The sequence below is a fragment of the Drosophila virilis genome, chromosome 3 (assembly GCF_030788295.1).
Source record: "Drosophila virilis strain 15010-1051.87 chromosome 3, Dvir_AGI_RSII-ME, whole genome shotgun sequence".
Taxonomy (NCBI): Eukaryota; Metazoa; Arthropoda; class Insecta; order Diptera; family Drosophilidae; genus Drosophila; species Drosophila virilis.
In genome coordinates, this window is record NC_091545.1 from 7,322,501 (window position 1) to 7,341,401 (window position 18,901).

Consider the following 18,901-nt stretch of genomic DNA (forward strand, 5'->3'; position numbering starts at 1 on the left):
GTGCAATGATATGAACATGACAGCACGTCCGGATCGAACCAGATCGAGCATTATATCGCGCACGGCTCGCGTCTCTGGCTCCGAGAAGGGCTCGCTGCCGGCATAGTGATCGTGACAGGGATCGGTTAGCTCCTCATAGCCATGCTGCCAGCCAATATCATAGTTGCGATTGATGTTCGTGCCGAAGCAATTGCCACCGTTGGGCGAACGTGTGTTCCGCCACCATTTGTCTACGGTGCGGGAATAGGTATAACCATCCGGATTAACCAGCGGCAATATGGTCCAATCGTAGTCCTTCAGCAGGTGTGCGTGCAGCTCATAGTTAACCACCAGCTGCTCCACGGCATACAGGGCAGCCACCGGTGTTAGCCACTCGCGCGCATGTGCGCCGGCCGCCACAAAGATTGCCTTCTTGCCGGCGCGTCCGTCCCCATTGGTGATCGTTATGGTCTTCAGCGTGCGATTCTCATAGGTGACGCCCACATCTTGCAACAGCACACGCTGGCTGTAGGCGTCGCTCAGCTCCTCCAAGTAATCCAACATGCCATCGTAGCTGAGGTACTCATCGGTGTTCAGAGTGTGGGGCGTGTTCGCGTGACGTCGACTGCGCAGCCGCTGCTTGAACGCCTCCAGACGCGAGGCACCAAAGGCCAGCGATCGATCAAACTGAGCTATCGATACGAGTAGCGCGCACAGAGCGAAAAGCCGCGTGTTATCGATTCTTCGCATTTTACACAGTTGCGCGCCAAACTAAACGCCATTCGAAAAAGCCTCGAGTAGCCAATGGGAATGCGTTCATGACGTCACATGTGCATGTGCTTATATGCATGTGCGTGTGTGTGTGTGTGCGCTGAAGAAATAAGTAAACCCGTTTCGCAAGCGCAAACTTTGCGGTTTTTCGTTGCAACAAAATGAGAAACGTTCTCTCGAAATGACAAACAACGACTGAATTCTGTCGATTCGATGTTCAGTTTACAATCTGCGCGATCAGCTCTCTCTTTCTCTCTATCTCTTCCTCTCTCCTTTTATGTATGACGCACGCTCTCTCGCCCGCTCTCTTGCCTTTCCTATAATTTAAAGCATTTGCCATAATATTATTGAGTAATACCTTCAAAATAATTCCACTATCTCTTAATGCTTTTTGTTCATGCCAATTTGCCTGAACTCTCTCCCTCTCTCTCTCCCTCGCACTCTCTCGAAATATGTTATGGTGCTGTTGCCTTGGTTGCATGAGTTGCAAAAGCTTCAAACAATTACAATATACTCGTTTTTATGCAGAGTAAGTGCGTGCCACACTTGTTGCCCATAGATACAATGCATTGTCTGGGTATTTCCCTGCCTTGCACTTTGCGCCTTTGTTTGAATACCCCGTACTTCATCTAGCGGGCATAATGTCTTGTGTGTTGAGCATGATATTGAAAATAGTATAAACTTTTAAAATGTTGTTATCAGAATTGCAAACCAAAATAAAAGTAGTTGCTGGTTCTGTGAAGCAGTTCCCTGCCTTTTGACTGGTTCTCCGCTAGTTAGAACCAAGTTTCTGGTTCAAACTATAGTTTTTTTTATATATTATGTGCATTTTTATATCCAAAAGTAAAAAAGTTAAAATTTGTTATTAACAAATGCCCCATTGTACTGAAAATATATTGCAAGCCGTAAATATTTTCATTTACAAAATGCGGGCTAAATTAATTATCTAACCAACATTTGCCTTTATTTATTATAGTTAGTTCGGGGCTAAAGTTATTAATGCTTTGCTTCTGAATATCCATTAAAGGTTTTTATTTTTATTAATAATAATATTAATTATAAACCAAAACATGTTTGGCTTGCTTTACGCTTTGTCTGGCTTTTGGACAATTGCTTTGATTCATGAGAATTTTGGGCTCGAAACGACGCGGTTCAAACCCGGTTGGAATATATCAAAAAGCATATTTTATATATGAAACTATGCTTTACTCAATTAGGAATCAGACCTGACTTAGCTTTTATGGCAGACAAAGACTAGGAACAGACTAGGCATGACAGGTTCGAACCAGCCGCCGGCACACACATTGCACATGCATGTGCCCTTATTAGCCAGCCCTTTCAGTTATCAGTCGGGGCAACAAGCTATTGCAATTCGCTGAAACGGCTAATTGAGTTAACGTTGGCACTTTTCAAACATTTTTCATGGGCTGCACAAGCCGGCCAAGACGTGGCAGAGCGGCAACAACAAAGCTGCTGATAAAGCGACTTGCCACTATATCTGCTAGTTTTATGCTCTACTTTTATCTCAGTTTGCTTTGGCTTTGGCCATTTTGCGGTTTAAAAAGCCATTAAAAAATGTAATTATGTTGATAAATACGTCTTACTGGGCATTTTGCATTTTTATTTTTCAACTTTTTTTCAACTTCCTTTCGCTGGGCCATGGGCCATGTGGCTAAGGACGAGCGCGCGGCGCTGTTGTTGCCACTCAACTTTGGCCGCAACAGCCAAACAACAACATGGCCAAAACAACAGCAGCAACAACAACAACAACAACCACACTCCGGCCTTTCTTCATTTCATTTCATTTTTTTTTTTTTTGCCAGCCAAGTTTCAGCCAACAATTTACTTGGCGGCGCAAATATTTTATCATTGCGCCTTTTCGCAGTCAAGTGGCGAGCCAGGACCTCAGCCAGAGGCAGGACCAGCTGCTGCTCCTGCTGCTGGCTCAACTTGCAGTCGCTGACTGTTGCATTTAAGCGCTGTTTATGGCAACATTTTGCTCCTTTTTTTTCTGAAGGGTATTATTTATGTGAAAGACATAGAAAGAGACGTCTCCGATGCCATAAAGTTATATGTATATATATATTCTTGATCAATTTCTGTTGCCATGCTAAATAGTCTTAAGGCTTGAACAGTCCTTCTTGTCACATATGTCGGATTCGGCCGGAATCGACACACTAATCTGATCCTTACCATAAGAAATATGTTACATAAGCGCAAAATGTAGTCCATATCGGACCACTATATCATATAGCTTTCCTTTGATATATCGGTCCAAAACAAGGTTCTTATAAGACGAACTTTTGTTTTATAAGATATCTTGATCGGAGTCCGCTTTTACGTATTTTACAAAGGATCTCACATATTTTAAAAATCTCCAAGTTCGTTAGCTGTTACTATTTGCCATCTACTATTTACCAGCTACTTCTTACCAGCTACTATTTACCAGCTACTTTTTACCAGCCACTTTTGCCAGTTACATTTTGACAGTAACATTTTGACAATTACTATTTAGCATCTACTTCTTATCTGTTAGTTTTTACCAACTTCAATTTACCAGCTACTTTTTACCAGCTACTTCTTACCAGCTACTTTTTGCCAGCTACTTTTTACTAGCCATTTTTTCCAGTCACATTTTAACAGTTACATTTTTACAATTACTATTTAGCATCTACTTCTTATCAGCTAGTTTTTATCAACTTCAATTTACCAGCTACTATTTACCAGCTACTTCTTACCAGCTAAACCAATTACTCTTGGTAGCTTGTGGCACACAATTTCTGGCTATTCAAATATAAATTTATTTGCATAGTTTTGCGTATTAGCCTGCGGGCACATTTCAATTGAACAATTTGCAGTCCTCTTCAGCTGATTGCCATCTAATGGAGCTATCATTTATGGCCAACTGATGAGCTGAAAAGAACTTGATGCCGAAATTGACTTTTGGCCCGCCTGGCCTCAAGTTTCGCAATTGTGAGCTGCAAAATTAATGAGCTAGCAAAAATGTGATTTCAATTTATAGATTATGACCCTCAAGAGCGCCAGGTTGGCTCCATGCAATTGTCAATGTGCATAATTTATAACGAGAACGGAAAAACAAAAAATATAAAGAGAGAAAGAAATCGAAAATAAAAATCCGATTAGTTCAGTTGATGCTGTGTCCTTTGCCGCTCCTCAAGCACTTCCTATGCGGGTCACGTAGCGTTCATGTCCGATTTTTAAGTTTGCGCTGCACAAATCACGTAACCCGACCATTCCAGGGGCGTTTTGCTGTCGTGTGGGCGTGGCATTAACACAACAACGTTCTAATGTCCTACTTGAGGCTATTTGTAGTGCACTTTGTGTGGATTTTTATGATTTGTTTAGCCACCAACACGAAGACGTGAGCCAAATGTGAGGAAACTATGAACTCAGATTGAGGCTGGGTTAAGCAAATTAAATATATATAACATCATAATTAGATTTTCTATGGGGGATTTTGAGGGTTTCTCTGATTTATGAAATATAGAAAACTTAGAAATTAATAAGCTTCCCAAACTATCTTTCAATCCATGAAGCTAGACAAACCCATAATAATACAAAATGTCGCTCTTGACCCGCAAAATCTTAAATTTAAGGTCCAAATGGGTTCGAACCTCGTCTATCAAGATTTCTTTCAACCTTTAGTAGTTGAAAGTTTTCTTCAAAGAGTTTCTCTGGCTCTTGAAATCTAGAAAAGTGAGAAAAGATATAGATAAATAGAATCCGTAATATTATCTAGCAACTCTTTTGACACGCAAAATCTTAAATTTAAGGTCCAAAAGGGTTCGAACCTCGTCTTCCACATCAAGCGAAGCTTAAAAGACTTTTCTCATTTTATTTATTGATAAAGAGAGCAACACTTATCAAGCTTAAGCTGAGCATTATAATATAGGGGTATTCTATTTTTAGGGATTATATTTTTACGAGAAGTTCGAACCCGCAACTTTCTGTTCAGCAACCTCAAAAGTCTCTAGTTACTTCTGCTCATATATTAAGAATATCTTTTATTGTAAGCTCTTAAACATAGTCGAACAAACAATAAAAAACCAGTCTAGTAGCCCCAATGGGTGCCGAATCCATCGAAGCTCATGTGGGAAACGGTCTCCGCGGGCGAGTAATGAACCACGACGGGCTGATGGCTGGCATAGCTGGCCTGGGCAGCCGGAATGTGCTGCTGCTGCTGGTGGTGGTAGACGGGAGCCACTGGAGCTGCCTGGGTGAAGAGCGTGGGCTGATGCGATGCATAGCCTACGGAGACGGACGCTGGAGCGGCATAGCTGAGAGTCTTAGCAATGGCCGGCTGATAGACATTGTTGCTGATGCGCGTGTCCTGCTTGTGCACCTGGGAGTAGGGCGTGGCCACCGACTTGGCATAGTGCGAGACGGTGCCATCGTAGCTCCTGACCACATTCTGCTGTGTATGCGCCACGGCGTGCTCATCGCCCAGATAGCTGATGCCCGCCCAGGCGGGCGAGAGGAGGAGCAGCAAGCTCAGTGCCAGGATTTGGTGTGCCATGTTGAAGCTGTAAAAGAAGTCGACGATCAACTGTTGCTATTTTCTAGCTTCAGTCCAGTCTTATAAATAGGTAAAAGCACCACGCAGCACGCACCATGCTCCACGCACTGTGGCCCGGTCGATTACTCATGCGTTGGCCCAGTTTGCGGCGTGACTTTCATAAATCCATTTGTCTATCTCGAGATCGTGGCAAATCAATTTGACCAACACAATGTGACAGCAAATGGAGGGCGTGTCACTGGATCACTTATTGCCCATATTGCATAACAAGCAACAATTGTTCGGCTCACCTGCTCCACATATCTCGCCTACCTGGCCGCTGAAGTGCCCTCAAGCGCTGACCATGCCCCAAAATATAAAAGCCAGCACAATTTATGGCCCATCGGAGATGCATTAAGCCCGGCAAATTGTTAATGCATCTCGACGAGCACGAGCTCAACTGCTTCGAGCTGTCTTTGTGGCACTTACTCCGACATGCGGATATCTGGGCCAAAGCATCACAACAATGGATTCACAAACCGAAAATTCCCTTTCAGGTATTTGCTTAAAAGTTCTTATTGGTCACATTTGGAAATCTAGTTGGCATTTAATTTTATTTTCTGAGCATATTTTCTTACATTTTTATATCAACTTGCATCATATTAAGAAATTGCCTTGAAATTTCTTAATTGTCATACTTCAATCTTATTGGAATTGCGTATTTTATTTTTCCTATTAGACACTTACTAACCTCTAAAATGGAATCGATAAGGCTCCTTCGTATAGGTTCCTTAGTTTTCTGTGTTTCTGAGCGTTGAACCAGCGTGCGAGAAGTTGCTGGCTCAAATCAATCAGTAACAATTGCCGAATTCTTTTATAGACATCTTTTTTATAGTATGCCTTAGCTTAGCTTGCTAAGCGTCGAACTACCGAGCGAGAAGTTGCTGGCTCAAATCAAGCAGCAAAAATTGTCAATTTTTTTATAAACATTTTTATTAGGAATTGAATTTACAGTTCTGACAACTTACTTACATGCAACATTTTGTAGGGTATTAACACTTCGTATAGTTTTGTGTTGTTACGCTTGCCGCAGCTGAATGCAAGTTTTTGCTATTGTTGCCTACTCAATAGCCCGGCACTCGAATAGTAAAGCAGTCCATTCGATACTTCCATTCGATACCAACAAAATCGCTCAACTACAATTGAGTTATAATCCAATTGGCAAACGTAAAGCAAATGTTGTTAACTTGCGAAAGACAGCAAGCGGGGGGCAAGGGAGTGGAGTAGCATTAAGAAGCAGAGTCCGTTTTCAAGTAGAAATTCGGGCACATTGTTGCCTTGACCGTCTGCAAAAGTTTTGCGCAATGAAAATGACACATAAATAGCATCAACATTCAGAATCTTGGGAACACAAACGTGATTACGATTACGTTCAACTTTTGTGCAAGGAGTCACCTTTGTTTGTTGATGACTTTTGCTTGATTTGTGTGTGTGTGTGTGCGAGTGTGTGTGTGTGTGTGAGTCCATTATGGCTCTTATGAAATTTGGCACATAAATTGTATTATTGCATTTATGCTTGATTTTATTTCCGTTTGCCTTACAATTGCCATGCGCTTGTGTGGGCGCTTAACTGCCTTAGTGTGCATGTGTGTGTGTGTGTGTGTGTGTGTGTGTCTGCCTTTGTATTGACTGTTAAATTGGCTTTAGTTGCTTTTACGTCGCTTAAGTGAATTTGCTGTGAATTCGTCTTCGTCTGCCATTTTTTTTTTTGCTCGCCTGGTCACACTCAAGTATGTATGTGTGTGCAAGTGTGTGCAGCATTTGAACGGTTTCCTTGGCTAAGCGCCTTACCCAATGCCCGAGCACAATTTGAACTTCAATTAGCTGCATTGGCCACTTAACCTCACTCTCCCGATCTCGCCCACACTCACGTGCGCTCTCTCCCATTCCACCATTCTCCCACTCTCCCACTCTCTCTATTGTATACAATTACAAATGACGCGCCAGCGCCAGGCCGAAAGTCAATTAACGGGACTCGCATAAAAGCTCCACGCGCCTCGTCTGCTAATTGGAATTGAAACATAAATTAAAAGTCAAAGACGAAAACGAAAATGAAGACGAAAACGTAGGAAGGCTGAATGCAACTAAAACTTTACGACTTCTCTGCGCGCACACATATGCGACTGTATGTGCGACTGTATGTGTGTGTGCTTGCCAGTGTTGGTCAACAACTGTGCCACTTTTACGTATTGTCGTAATGTGCTGCAATTACGTTAGTTGCCATTGTTTCCATTGTTGTTGTTGTGTTTCTGCTGTTGCGGGCGCATTGACAGCTTAGATTAAGTGTTGACTATAAATTTTGCGGTTCGGCTTTTAGTTCTCGACCGAGTTGGCGATATTTATGAGGCCAATGCAATTGCCACTTGCAACTGGAAATTATTTACCAGCAATTACAAGTATGAGCCGTAAAGCATATTGCAGCCAACCAACTAGCCAACCACACACACACACACACACAAGCACACGAACACACACACACACACTTATAATTTAGCCTCATCTTAACCCTTGTGTGAGCTGTGTGTCTACATTTGACCCCATTTTATAGACTTCTAGTTTTTGTGTATAACATCTTATATTTATTCATATTATTTTTTAAGCTTAGCTCAATCTCTTTGGTTGACCCTTTGTAATTCTCAACAAGTTAAGGCTGTCATTGCAAAGGGCTCTCATCTTAACCCTTATGTGAGCTATGTGTCTTTATTTAACACCATTTTCTTTTGCTTTGGTCACTTTGCTCAATCTCGTTGATTGATCCGTTGCAATTCTCAACAAGTTAAAGCTGAAACATACATATATTTTTTTTTTAAATACTTTCCCATGCAGAAATAGCCGCTCTCTTTGGGGTTAATGCCGCGTTTTGGTTTCCCGGGTGTTATATTGCCAATCAGCTGCCCTCTGTCTTGGCCTTAGACACAAGCAACCCCTGCGCCAGCTTTATGTGCCGCACCCCCCGCCCAACGCCCCTTCCCCTGCCCTTTGGCTGTATGTGTGTTATGGCACAAAAGGGAGTTGGCTTCAATTTTCTTTATATTATAGCCTGATTTAATTTGACGTGAGACTTTGGAGCTGCACTGCCCGCTCTTGACCGCCACGTGAAATGAGAAAATGCCTGGAAAAGCTTCGGGGAAAATCGAAAAAGTTGGCCAAGCAATGATTACAAGTTACATTCAATGCGTTGAAATTCAAATTTCATGAATGAAAATATTAACAATAACAAAAGTAAAAGTCATTTGCCAGCTGCCAGAAGCACGACAACAACAACAACAACAATATATAATTTAGAGGGTGGCTGATCTCCCGATTGATATAATTTCATTAAGTCCCTCCCCTCAAAAAAAAAAAAAAAGAAACCAACTGCCAAGCAATTATTGCTTTTTTTTATTATGTTTTTTTTTTTTCGCTCGGTGACATTCTCAGGGAAATGTCAGCGAAGGCGTCATGCTCACATTTGGCGCCCTTTGCAACACTGTCAGCACCAAGTTTTGTGGGGCAAAACATGAAAATATTCATAACAAATAGAAAAACGGGCGGAAAAAAAAAGAAAAGATAATGAAAATTAAAATGAAAATGCATAAACAGAGTTGGGGAAGGGTGGCAGAAGGGGGCGGGGCTGCTGCTTAGAGGGCGTGGCGCGAAGTGTCGAAAACTCATTAAAACTTTTTCACAGCCCATTTAAAAGCAATTTGTAAATTGCAAGGCGTTAAGTAAAGTGTGTACAAATTATTAAATATTGCCGCACTGACAAAATGTTCCAAATAAATTATAAATAAATATTATAATAATAATATTTATAAGCCTTACAAAGCAATTATAGATATATTAAAGTCTTCTCTATTTAAGCATTTCATCTTTGCACAATTTATGCCCCTTTAACCAAAAATATTCGGCAATCATTTTGAGCCTGTGGAACTCACAATCGCCGACATTAAATCACATTTCCGCACATTTCTTGGGGTATAAGAAAAATTGTGTTAGCCCCAGTTCAACTCCCTTTTCCGCTGCGGCTCTGCCACTTAAATATTCAAAGCAAAAAGTTGTTCTACACCTTTTGCTTTGCCTGGTTTATTTCTTATTATTCATGCGGCGCCTTTTTTGCTACGTGTGTGTGTGCGTGTGTGTGTGTGTGTGTGCAGTGCCCAAAAAAATTCCCACAGGATGCAACTCAAAGCCGACGTCGCAAAGGAGCCCGGGCGGGTTACCTTTGGCCCGCGGTTGGGTTAATATATGCGGTGAGCACGTCAAGTGTTTTTATGGACGTGCAAGTAAACATTTTACTTGTGCACATGTGTAGAAAATGAATAATAAACGCGAATGCGCTGAATGTGTATTCAAATATACAAGACTTTCGCGCCAAGTGGTGGCATGCTAGGGCTGCAGCACAACGACAGGCTTGCCAGATGCTTGGAAACTATCTAGTTGCTCTGAAAATATTTTCAAATATGCGCGCCAAGTGTCAGCTTAACAGGAGAGCCTTGCCAGACTATTTAAACGAGCAAACGATAGTTGGCAGCTGGTCGATGTATCGTTTGATGTGCAATATTTTAGTAATGTGCCCGTATTGTTTTAATTTTTAATACCAATTTGGTAAATTCCAAACAAATTGTATACAGTATATTTTGTAAAAGCAGAAGTTAAGAATTCTCAGTCGCAGCCGCTAGCTATTTTTGTGTAATTGTTTGTCAAAATTTACCTGATATATATTTCGAATTAGTTGCTTGAAAAACGCCTGGCAGACGGTGCAATTGCGACATAGCGGCTTTGACGATTCGCAATCGCAAGAAAAATCAAACAAAAATCAAAATAAAACAAGAAGAAAAAAAAAAACGCACACTTGGCTACACCGGATTGGAAAACACAGCGCAAAAAGAGAAAGAGCGAGAGAGAGAGAGAGCGGGAGCAAGGGCGAATCCGAATCCGAAACCAAATCCGAATGCGAACGCGAATGCGATTCGATTGGCAGAAACGACACAACGATAGCCATCGCACATCGGCACGGCACCGATTTTCTTCTTCCACCCGCGCCGTTCCCGTTGGCAGCCAGCAGCTAGCCAGCCGTCTGTTTTCAAGTTTTTTTGCAGTCAAAAGAAACTAATTGAACAGCATTTGCGCCGCAATTGACAACACGGGCTAATTACGATACAGACGGCCGAAAAAATGTTAATAAACCTAAAGGTGAAAACTCTAGATGCTCGCACACACGACTTCAGCATCGACAATGAGGTAAGTGTGCATGTGTGTGTGCGTGTGCGATATTTTTTTTTTTTTTTTTTGAGGTTGTGGTTTGACCAGAAGCTTCCAAAACCGCTTTTCTTTGGTCAATTTTTTTACAGTTAACCATACGCCAGTTCAAGGAACAGATTGCGGAGAAGACGAACATCGCCGCGGAGAACCAGCGCATCATCTACCAGGGTCGCGTGCTGGCGGATGACAAGCAGGTCAAGGAATACGGTGAGTCATCTGCACAGACAGTCGTGGACACAATCATTAATGCCCTGACCTGTTCCGCCCTCTGCCAGATGTGGACGGCAAGGTGCTGCACGTTGCCGAGCGTCCGCCGTTCTCGCAGCGCGGCGCCAACGCCACCAACAACGATGAGCCGATGCGCGGCTTTCGCGGCATGCCCGGCCGCCCAACGCCGCGCAACTTGCGCAATGCACCATACTTCCGGGCACTCGATGGCATGCTGGTCGGCACCATGGCCATACCCGTTAACAACGGTCCGTTGACCGCTGCCGGAGTAAGTCTTAGACCGCATGCCTGCTCGTTTCCTTGTCTTATCTCTGTTGCAATCGCTTGCAGGCACGGACACCACCGAATCGCTTTCCGAACTCGTCGTCCTTTTGCATTAACCGCATTACCGTTGCCCAGCACATGATCGACTGTGCCAACAATATAGCCGCATATCTGGAGAATCCGGAAATCGGTCTGAATAATCAGCCGTTGGATATACTGCAACGCGGTCACTGGACCATGGAGTCCACTGTGGTCGAGGTCGGCGTCTCCTCGACGGACTTGCCGCGCAACAATAACATCATCGACATGGTGCAGGATGCGGTCACTGCGGCCCTCTCCCGCAACACGCCCGGGCGCAACTACACCGTGGTGCAGCTGCCCACGGTGTACACTAACGAGGAGGGCGAGCAGCAGCAGCAGCAGCGCTCGACCCAGGCCGGCGGCAGCAGCGAAGGCGCCACCAGCGGCGCCGTGGCTGGCAGCGATACCAGCGAGGAGACGACAGCCGCTGCTGCGGTCATCATTGAGGATGTGATCGAGACGGACGACGAGGCTGCTGAGGGTGCTGGCACGCCGCCAGGCGAAGACGAGCGTTCCAGCTCGCCACAAGAAACTGATGGAGCAACAGGATCAGCGCCAGCAACTGCTGCAGGAGCTGCCGAGGACAATGCCACGAATGCAGCGGCAGCAGGCATTGGTCCACGCCGCCGGACCCGGCCCCAGGTGCTGGCGAGCGTCTTCCAGCGCTATCGCAGCGTGGAGACGCGCTTGTCGCCCTTCCTGGATCGCTACTACGAAATACTGCAGCAGGATCCCAACTTCGAGGAGCAGGACACGGCTGGCCGCGAGAATGCCCAGCGGATCTACGATCGCGTCTCGGAAGCCTTACACTATCTGTCCCATGCCCAGCACGCCATCTCGGATCTGATGCTGGACCTGTCGCAGCCCGGTCCGCGCGTGCTCACCTGCCGGCCCATACTCGTCGAGCAGAGCGGCTACATACGCTCGAACAACATATTCACGCCCAATTTGGTGGCCACGCCGCTGGCCGAGCTCATCGCCCAGGTGCCGCCGGCCCAGGGCGCCGCTTCGAGTGCGGCCACAGCTGCAGTTGCCACACAGCAGCCGGAACAGCTGAGCATGGAACAGCAGCTGGAACTGGACACATACGCGCGCGCTGTCCGAGCAGCTGTTCCCGTGCCACTTGCTGCCGCCGCAGCTCCCGCTCCGGATCAGACGCAGAACCCGCCCAGCGAGCAGCAGCAAATGGATGAGCTCTATGCACGCGCTTTTGCGTTTCCAAGAGGAACTTCTCTGCCACGTGCCGGCGCAGCAGCCACAACTCCAACACAATCACAAACTGAACCGGAGCCTGTCGCTAGCGATGACTCAATGGCCGCTGGCGTGGCTGAGGCAGATGCTGCAGCTGCTGTCGTCGCTGGCCTTATGACGCGCAACAACGACAATGTCGAGGATCCCGTGGATGAGCCCATGGTGGCGCCAACAACTGCCAACGCAGCCGCTGGCGCCCAGCCGCAGCCACGTCCCGAAGTGGGCGAAATGGGTAAGTCCCAATTATGATTAGATGCAAAAGCAACTGCACGGAAAGAAAACCTCTCTTAACTAATCCCCCGTCGATCTTCTCCAGATGAGCGCGAGCAGCATTTAGCTGAGGGCGTTGCAGCACCCAGGCCCAGGTTTCGCCTGTATATGCCCGTGCCCATGCCACCGCCCAGTAGGTCCAATCCCTTCGCCTTTCTTACGCTCCGCTTTCCGTTGAATTCTAATCATGCTTCCACTGCGCGCATCCGCTTCTAACTGAAAATCAATCAAAATCAAGCCCTAATTTGTTGTGTTCCTCTTGTTGTTGCTCTACTAAATGCCTCCTGGAGCACCCCTTGACCTCCTGGAGCACCGCTTTTGTTTTATTTTTGTATTCCTTTTTTGTAACACTTCTTCGCCTGCTTGCAGATCCGCACGTGCAGATGGCTCGCTTGATACAGGCTGTGGTTAATAGCGCCACAAACGATACGGATCTGCGTCTGGAGTTCAATGTGCCCAATGTGATGTCCATCAATTTGCCGGTGCATGTGATGACCGCTGCTGTGCATCCACAGGGACGCCCAGCAGCTGCCACCGACAGCACTGGAACTGCCACTGGCGATGCGAATGCAGCAGCAGCTGCCGGTGCAACACCACCAGCTGCTCCCGGTGCAGCTGCCGGTGGTGGTGCTGCTGCTGCCGCTGCCGGTGCGCCTCCAACCGCCGCATCCACATCGAGCGGCACACGCAGCGGCGAGCAGCGGGCAAATACATTGCCCACAACGGCCACGCAGACCCGGTCGACGTCCCGGCCGCAGATACAGATTGGCGGCAACAACAATTGGGCCGGACGCATTGCGCCCACGCACACCGCATTCGATCGCTTCTTGCCCTGCAACAGCCATCATATACGCGAGCCCGAGACGCTGATCCAGCACAACAACAACAACAATAACAACAACAGCAACAACATCAACACGACCACGACCAGCAATCGAAGATCGGCCAATGCAGCAGCCGGCAATGCAGCGGGTGAGTCTTACGTCCTAGCCTAGAACCTCAATTCGCTTAGTCTTAGTACGAATAAGTATATATATATATAGATATAGTCTCCATATACAGAGAGAGAGAGAGAGAGAGCCGTAGTAATGTCTCGGGCACTGCACGGCTTCGCCTCGCCACGTTGTTTGCTTTCCTCCTCATCCTAACATCATTCACCAGAGATGTAAACCGGGTTTTTAATGTACCCCCAACCAAAGAAAACAAAACATAACCAAAGCGATACACAACACATTCCAATAGAACCAACGACACCTGATCCTCAGTTTTACAACCTCTCACTATTTAATTAATATTATATAAACATAATTAAATACAGTGGACGTCCGACAGTTAGCACTTCTAGAGAGAAAGAAAATGTGCTAAAAATTTAACTGAAAGTCAGTTTTAAACAATTCTGAATATAAAATTGTTGTGTGTATCAAATAACCCGGCTATGCCCGGGCGAAGCATTTATCGAGACACTTTTTCGTTTCATTTGAGCGAATATCGCTTAAATGCTTTTTCATATATTTAAATATTTTGAAATGAATTTTAAGAAAGTTCTATAAAAAAAATATTTAACCAAAAAAAAAAGCTTATTTCAGTAGCTTTCCACTTATCTTTCACCCTTGTTGGTGGAATTGTTGGAAACTGCATATTCATGTAATGAAATGAATTTCAAGAAACATTTTTTTTTTTAAAAAAGGTTTTACAAAAAAAGGTTTTTCAAACAAAAACAAAAACAAAACAAAAAATAGTTTTCCACTTATTTCTCACCCTTGCTGGTGGATTCACGAAAATTACTGTGAAAACTGATATTTTTCCCGCAATTGCGGCTTGTACTGTGCGTCAATCAATGTGTCAGTCAGTCGAATCAAGACAGCTTTATAAATATGTAGAAATTTGTATAATCTGGAAGTGAATGTTCAAGTATATACGATACAAAAAGTGCATCGTCGCATATAGAGTCCTAATGGAGGGATCGGATGGAAGCTTTGAATATAATATATAATTAGTTCATCAACAACAGCAGCCGACCCTTAGACTGTCTGTTTCCACACATGCTAGTCGCACAGGCTTAAGGATATCTTCATGGAACATAGCCTAGACACGTCTGGCTTTCGTAAATCCAAATATCAAGTCACAGGACAGGAGAGTGGAGCTCTTGACCTCACACACTCACACAGTCACACACACTCACCCAAACACACATACACAGATAGGAATCTTAGGAGGAATCTTAGTCGGTGGCCGGTTTGCATCTCTGTCATCTAATTTGCATTCTATCCGTGTCATCATAGTCATCGCTAGTCGCTTGCCGCCGCGTAGCCAGAGCGGCACGAGCCTCGCGCGTCCAATGTCGTCGCGTCGACGTGCCGCCATCAACCGTGAGAACCGAAGCGGAAGCGTGCCGGGAATGGCAACCGTTGCTAATGCCGCTGGTGGTGGCGGAGGTGGTGGTGGCGGTGGGAGCAGCGGTACAGCTGCGAGCAGCAATGCGAGCTACACGCTCAATCGCCGTGCTCTCCCGCCGAACATACGGCCCATGCAAAGAACCATATCCAGACTTATATCCGCTATGTTTGACAATTTTTTGGTAACTAATATGAGAAATCATGCGCAAACAGCTTTGGCCGGCAATGTGACCGCCAGCAACAATGCCGCCGACAACACTGTGGGATCCAATCCCACCGTATCCCTATCCGTAGCAGCAGCTGCAGACGCTAGCCTGGCCAGCACACCGATTGCCGGCAACAGCGTGACCAGCATCGGCCCAGTCACATCAGCCGTACAAGTAGCAGCGGGATCAGGAGCAGCTGGAGGAGCAGGAGCCACTGTTGTGGTCAGGGAGCAGTCGAGTGATTTGCGTGCCCAGCTGCGCAGCTTTCTGAATCACAGCGTCTTCGAGGGTGCGCCCATTAACGAGGAGACGATGCCCTCGGCCATTGGCCGCGCCCTGGACTGGTTCGGCGACAGCCTGCTCTATTTGCCGCAGTACGAGCGGCCGGAATACAATTCACGCGATTCGGTGTGCAACACGCTGCGCCAGAGCCTGCGCCTGGTCATCGAGCTGTGCTACAGATCCAACAGCTGCGGCAGCCACTTCGAACAGCAGCTCAAACAGATCTGTGAGCAGTTCCGCAAGCGACTCTACAGCGTGCTCTTCCTGTGCCTCGGCAGCGTCAATGCGGAGCTCTATTGGCGCCAGCTGATGCGCCTGCTCTGCGTCCCACTGCGCTCAAGTGAGTGAGCTCCTTGGAGGCTCTTTAAACAATCAAAACTAATTGTGCCTGATCCTCTGCAGATTTCCGCAACGAAGCCTTGCAGTTTCTGTGCATCTACATTGATCCGACAATACCGGCGCACACGGACACCGCCGATGCCCAACAGTTCCTGGTGCTGCGCGATGCCCAGTCATCGCTGCCCTTAGATGTAAGTCAGAGAGAGAAAATGGCCCGAGTGGTGAGGGCGGGGGGTAGCGTCTCACTCGCAACTAATAGCAGCCTTTTGTGGCGCCGCCGCCGCTTGCATTTCATCCACAGCCGCTGCAGCAGCAGCAACAACAGCAGTCGCCGCCGGCAGCGCAATCGCTTGACAGCGACATTGAAATGGCCGAGGTGGCCAGCAGCAGCAGCAGCAGCGCCTCAGAACTGGAGCCAGCATTGCCCGCCGTGACGGTTGGCTCGGAGCCGTGGCACAACAATTTTCCCAATGACTGGCTGCCTGTGATAACGCGGGATCTGCAGACCCAAGCGGAGGTGAGTGACAACACCATTGACATCCGATTCGGGTAATCAATCGATCACCTGGCCTTGCAGCAAAACCGGCCACAGCCGCCGTACTCAGATGCCTACATATCGGGCATGTCTGCCAAGCGCCGCAAGATCATCCAGTCGGAAAAGCCGCCAAATGTTGAGTGTCTGATCGCCAGCGGAGTGCAACGTGCCTTACAGAGCACCGGTCTGAGCGGACCAAACGGACCCGGCGTCAATGCGGCCGTCAATCCGGATGTTGTGATCAATGCCATTGCACATGACGCTGTCGTTCAGGCATCCTATACAGAGGCTGTGCGCAGCAATGCCCGGGAACGCCTTAAACAGGACATCGATTACAAGCCGGGCAAATATCCGCAGATCGCCAAGTTCACTGAACAGAAGTAGCTGGCGGGTAGGCGGGCGATTAGTGCTTAGTGCTTTATTGTAAATGTTACTTTAACTAAAATATTGTATTTAATTTAGTTAATTGGATAAGTTCTGTTTAAAAGCGGCTCGATTGCAGCCTGACCAAAAGGCGGTCCACGCAGTCACATCAAGTGCTCGGGAAGTGGATGATGCTTCGATTCAATACACACATATATATATATATATATATACATATACCTAAACGTATATATATATTTATATATATATTACACACACATACACGCATATATAATTAACTGCAAAACTACACGAAATTGAAGGTCGAAACATTTTAGGACAACTCTGCATTAAAGAATAAAGCTAAATAAAAGTACATGAATAAATTAAGCCACAAATTAAGTTAATTATCGGCCAGTTTAGCTATTTTCAAGCTTAACTTGGCTATTTTCAAATGTCAACAATTAACATTTCAAGCTCATTTAGCTACTTTTTGTTGCTCAAAGCTAACATAGCTATTTTTGGCTATTTTTGAAACTGGCTATTCAGCTATTTTCTGTAAAGGTAGTTGGCCACACTGCTGGGCAATTGGCTCAATTGATCGATGGCGTCCCCGTGTCGGATGACGCAGTGGCCACACTGGCCAGCAGACAAAGCCGTGACGACAAACAAATTCCAGCCAAATATTTTAGCCGCAATTAACGCGGCCAGGCCCCATTGACGTGCACGGATTGTCCAGATATGGGGCTTGGCCACATGATCAATTCCGTTATGGATCTCTGGAATTTGCAGCATCTTGCTTGAGTGGCTAAACGAGGAATGCGCCGTAAATTGTCCATTCATATTACAACAACTATCACAAGATAATATATATTAAAAAATTCATGCCACATGACTTGATAATGCTACGGCATCTGGCCATAACGGCACAACTTGACGTTTCCATTAAATATCACAAAAAAAAAAAAAAAAAGGAAACACGAAAATATTTGTCACATAAAAATGTTGAAATAATTTATGTGGCAGGCACAAAAATCTGAATAAGTAATAATTAATATTTGTTGTTGATTTTGTTGGCTTTTTAAATATTTTTCTGCTTTAATACTGGGCATGATTGAAATTTAAAAATAGCCCATCTACGCAATCGTTTCGTATTTTTAATACGAATACGATTAATCGATTATACACATACATACATACATGCATGCACATGTCTAGTTGTCACAAGGGGGCGTGTAACGGTCACACTAAAAATAACCGTGCAATGCCTAACCATATTAGCCCCTACGCCGGTTTCTCTCTCTCTGTATGTGTGTGTGTGTGTGTCATCAAGCCGAGACCGAGATCGAGTCCGATTGGCACTTTTGCAACAAGCCACAAGAAAATTGCCACTTGCCGGCAGCCAATGATTAATTGCAGCAGCAGCAGCAGCCGCAGCAGAGGAGTGCGATGGGCAAGGGCGAAGGCGCAGGGGGGGGGGGGTGGAGGCACCCGGCCTGGCTGGCTGCCTGCGTTGGCACGCGCATTGCAGCCGCAGGAATTCGGTGAGGAATTCGCGGCGACAGACGGCATTTTATTTAAGGGGGCTTTGGTTAATTATGTATGCGCTGTGCCCAGCAATGGCAACGGCCAGAACTTCAAAATAAATTAAGGCTGCGGACTTTGATGCATGGTGCATGCTGCTGCTGCTGCCGCTCTTATTTAATGTGGCGCCTGGCGAACTGCAGTGAGGTGGCGCCAGTTGCCACAGTAGCTGACAGTGGGCAATTATTGTTGATTTATTTACGAGCAAGTTGGACATTTTTCGGCTGCCAGTGCGGCTGCAATTAAATACCAAATTAAATACTAAGCTCTGCTTATCGATAATCGATATCCAGCTCAAAATGGCAAACAATGCACCGTTAATGCAGTTTTGCATGTGTTTAGATGAATGGTGCACGCTCTTGAAATACCCTGTAAATTGTGGGTAACTTTAACGTATGAGCAATGTTGAAATCGAACAACTATAAAAATCAACTGTTTATTTAAGCTCAGCTTATAAACTTAAATCTATATGGCCAAAGGTCTACTAAAAATTCGATATAGCTCTAAGAGTTAATTTAATTTAATTTTTCAA

The 18,901-nt window shown here is 45.7% G+C and overlaps 3 protein-coding genes across 6 annotated transcripts in view; 1 reads left to right on the forward strand and 2 right to left on the reverse strand.

Annotated features, from left to right (window-relative positions):
- LOC6622858 (carboxypeptidase B1) overlaps positions 1-951 on the reverse strand; it is a 1,763-nt gene extending 812 nt beyond the window's left edge. Inside the window, exon 1 of the mRNA XM_002046633.4 lies at positions 1-951. This exon is cut by the window's left edge and continues 41 nt beyond it. Within this exon, the coding sequence (XP_002046669.1) occupies positions 1-729 (729 nt within the window). The 5' untranslated portion in view covers positions 730-951.
- A 3,798-nt stretch (positions 952-4,749) lies between these two features.
- LOC6622871 (larval/pupal cuticle protein H1C) lies at positions 4,750-7,238 on the reverse strand. The gene has a single exon (XM_032434650.2). It carries the CDS (start codon positions 5,285-5,287, stop codon positions 4,823-4,825), a length of 465 nt encoding a protein of 154 aa, XP_032290541.1. The 5' UTR covers positions 5,288-7,238; the 3' UTR covers positions 4,750-4,822.
- Positions 7,239-9,884: 2,646 nt separating this feature from the next.
- On the forward strand, positions 9,885-17,175 carry LOC6622900 (large proline-rich protein BAG6). Of its 4 annotated transcripts, XM_002046635.4 has the most exons (10): positions 9,885-10,549; positions 10,660-10,777; positions 10,846-11,066; positions 11,129-12,626; positions 13,034-13,636; positions 14,947-15,888; positions 15,951-16,078; positions 16,147-16,404; positions 16,465-16,813; positions 16,885-17,175. In XM_002046635.4, exons 1-9 carry the CDS (start codon positions 10,484-10,486, stop codon positions 16,804-16,806), a joined length of 4,176 nt encoding a protein of 1,391 aa, XP_002046671.2. In that variant the 5' UTR covers positions 9,885-10,483; the 3' UTR covers positions 16,807-16,813; positions 16,885-17,175. The 4 variants fall into 4 exon arrangements, with proteins under 4 accessions (XP_002046671.2, XP_032290296.1, XP_015031134.1 ...); XM_032434405.2 differs by having other exon boundaries at positions 9,886-10,549; positions 16,150-16,404; positions 16,465-17,175; XM_015175648.3 differs by having other exon boundaries at positions 9,891-10,549; positions 16,189-16,404; positions 16,465-17,175.
- The last annotated feature ends 1,726 nt before the right edge of the window (positions 17,176-18,901 follow it).

Bases quoted from the DNA above. Each gene is read 5' to 3' on its own strand.
- LOC6622871 (XM_032434650.2), bottom strand. From the start codon at position 5,287: ATGGCACACCAAATCCTGGCACTGAGCTTGCTGCTCCTCCTCTCGCCC.
- LOC6622900 (XM_002046635.4), top strand. From the start codon at position 10,484: ATGTTAATAAACCTAAAGGTGAAAACTCTAGATGCTCGCACACACGAC. The intron at 10,778-10,845 runs GTGAGTCATCTG...GCCCTCTGCCAG, and splicing joins CAAGCAGGTCAAGGAATACG to ATGTGGACGGCAAGGTGCTG. The intron at 15,889-15,950 runs GTGAGTGAGCTC...GATCCTCTGCAG, and splicing joins CTGCGTCCCACTGCGCTCAA to ATTTCCGCAACGAAGCCTTG.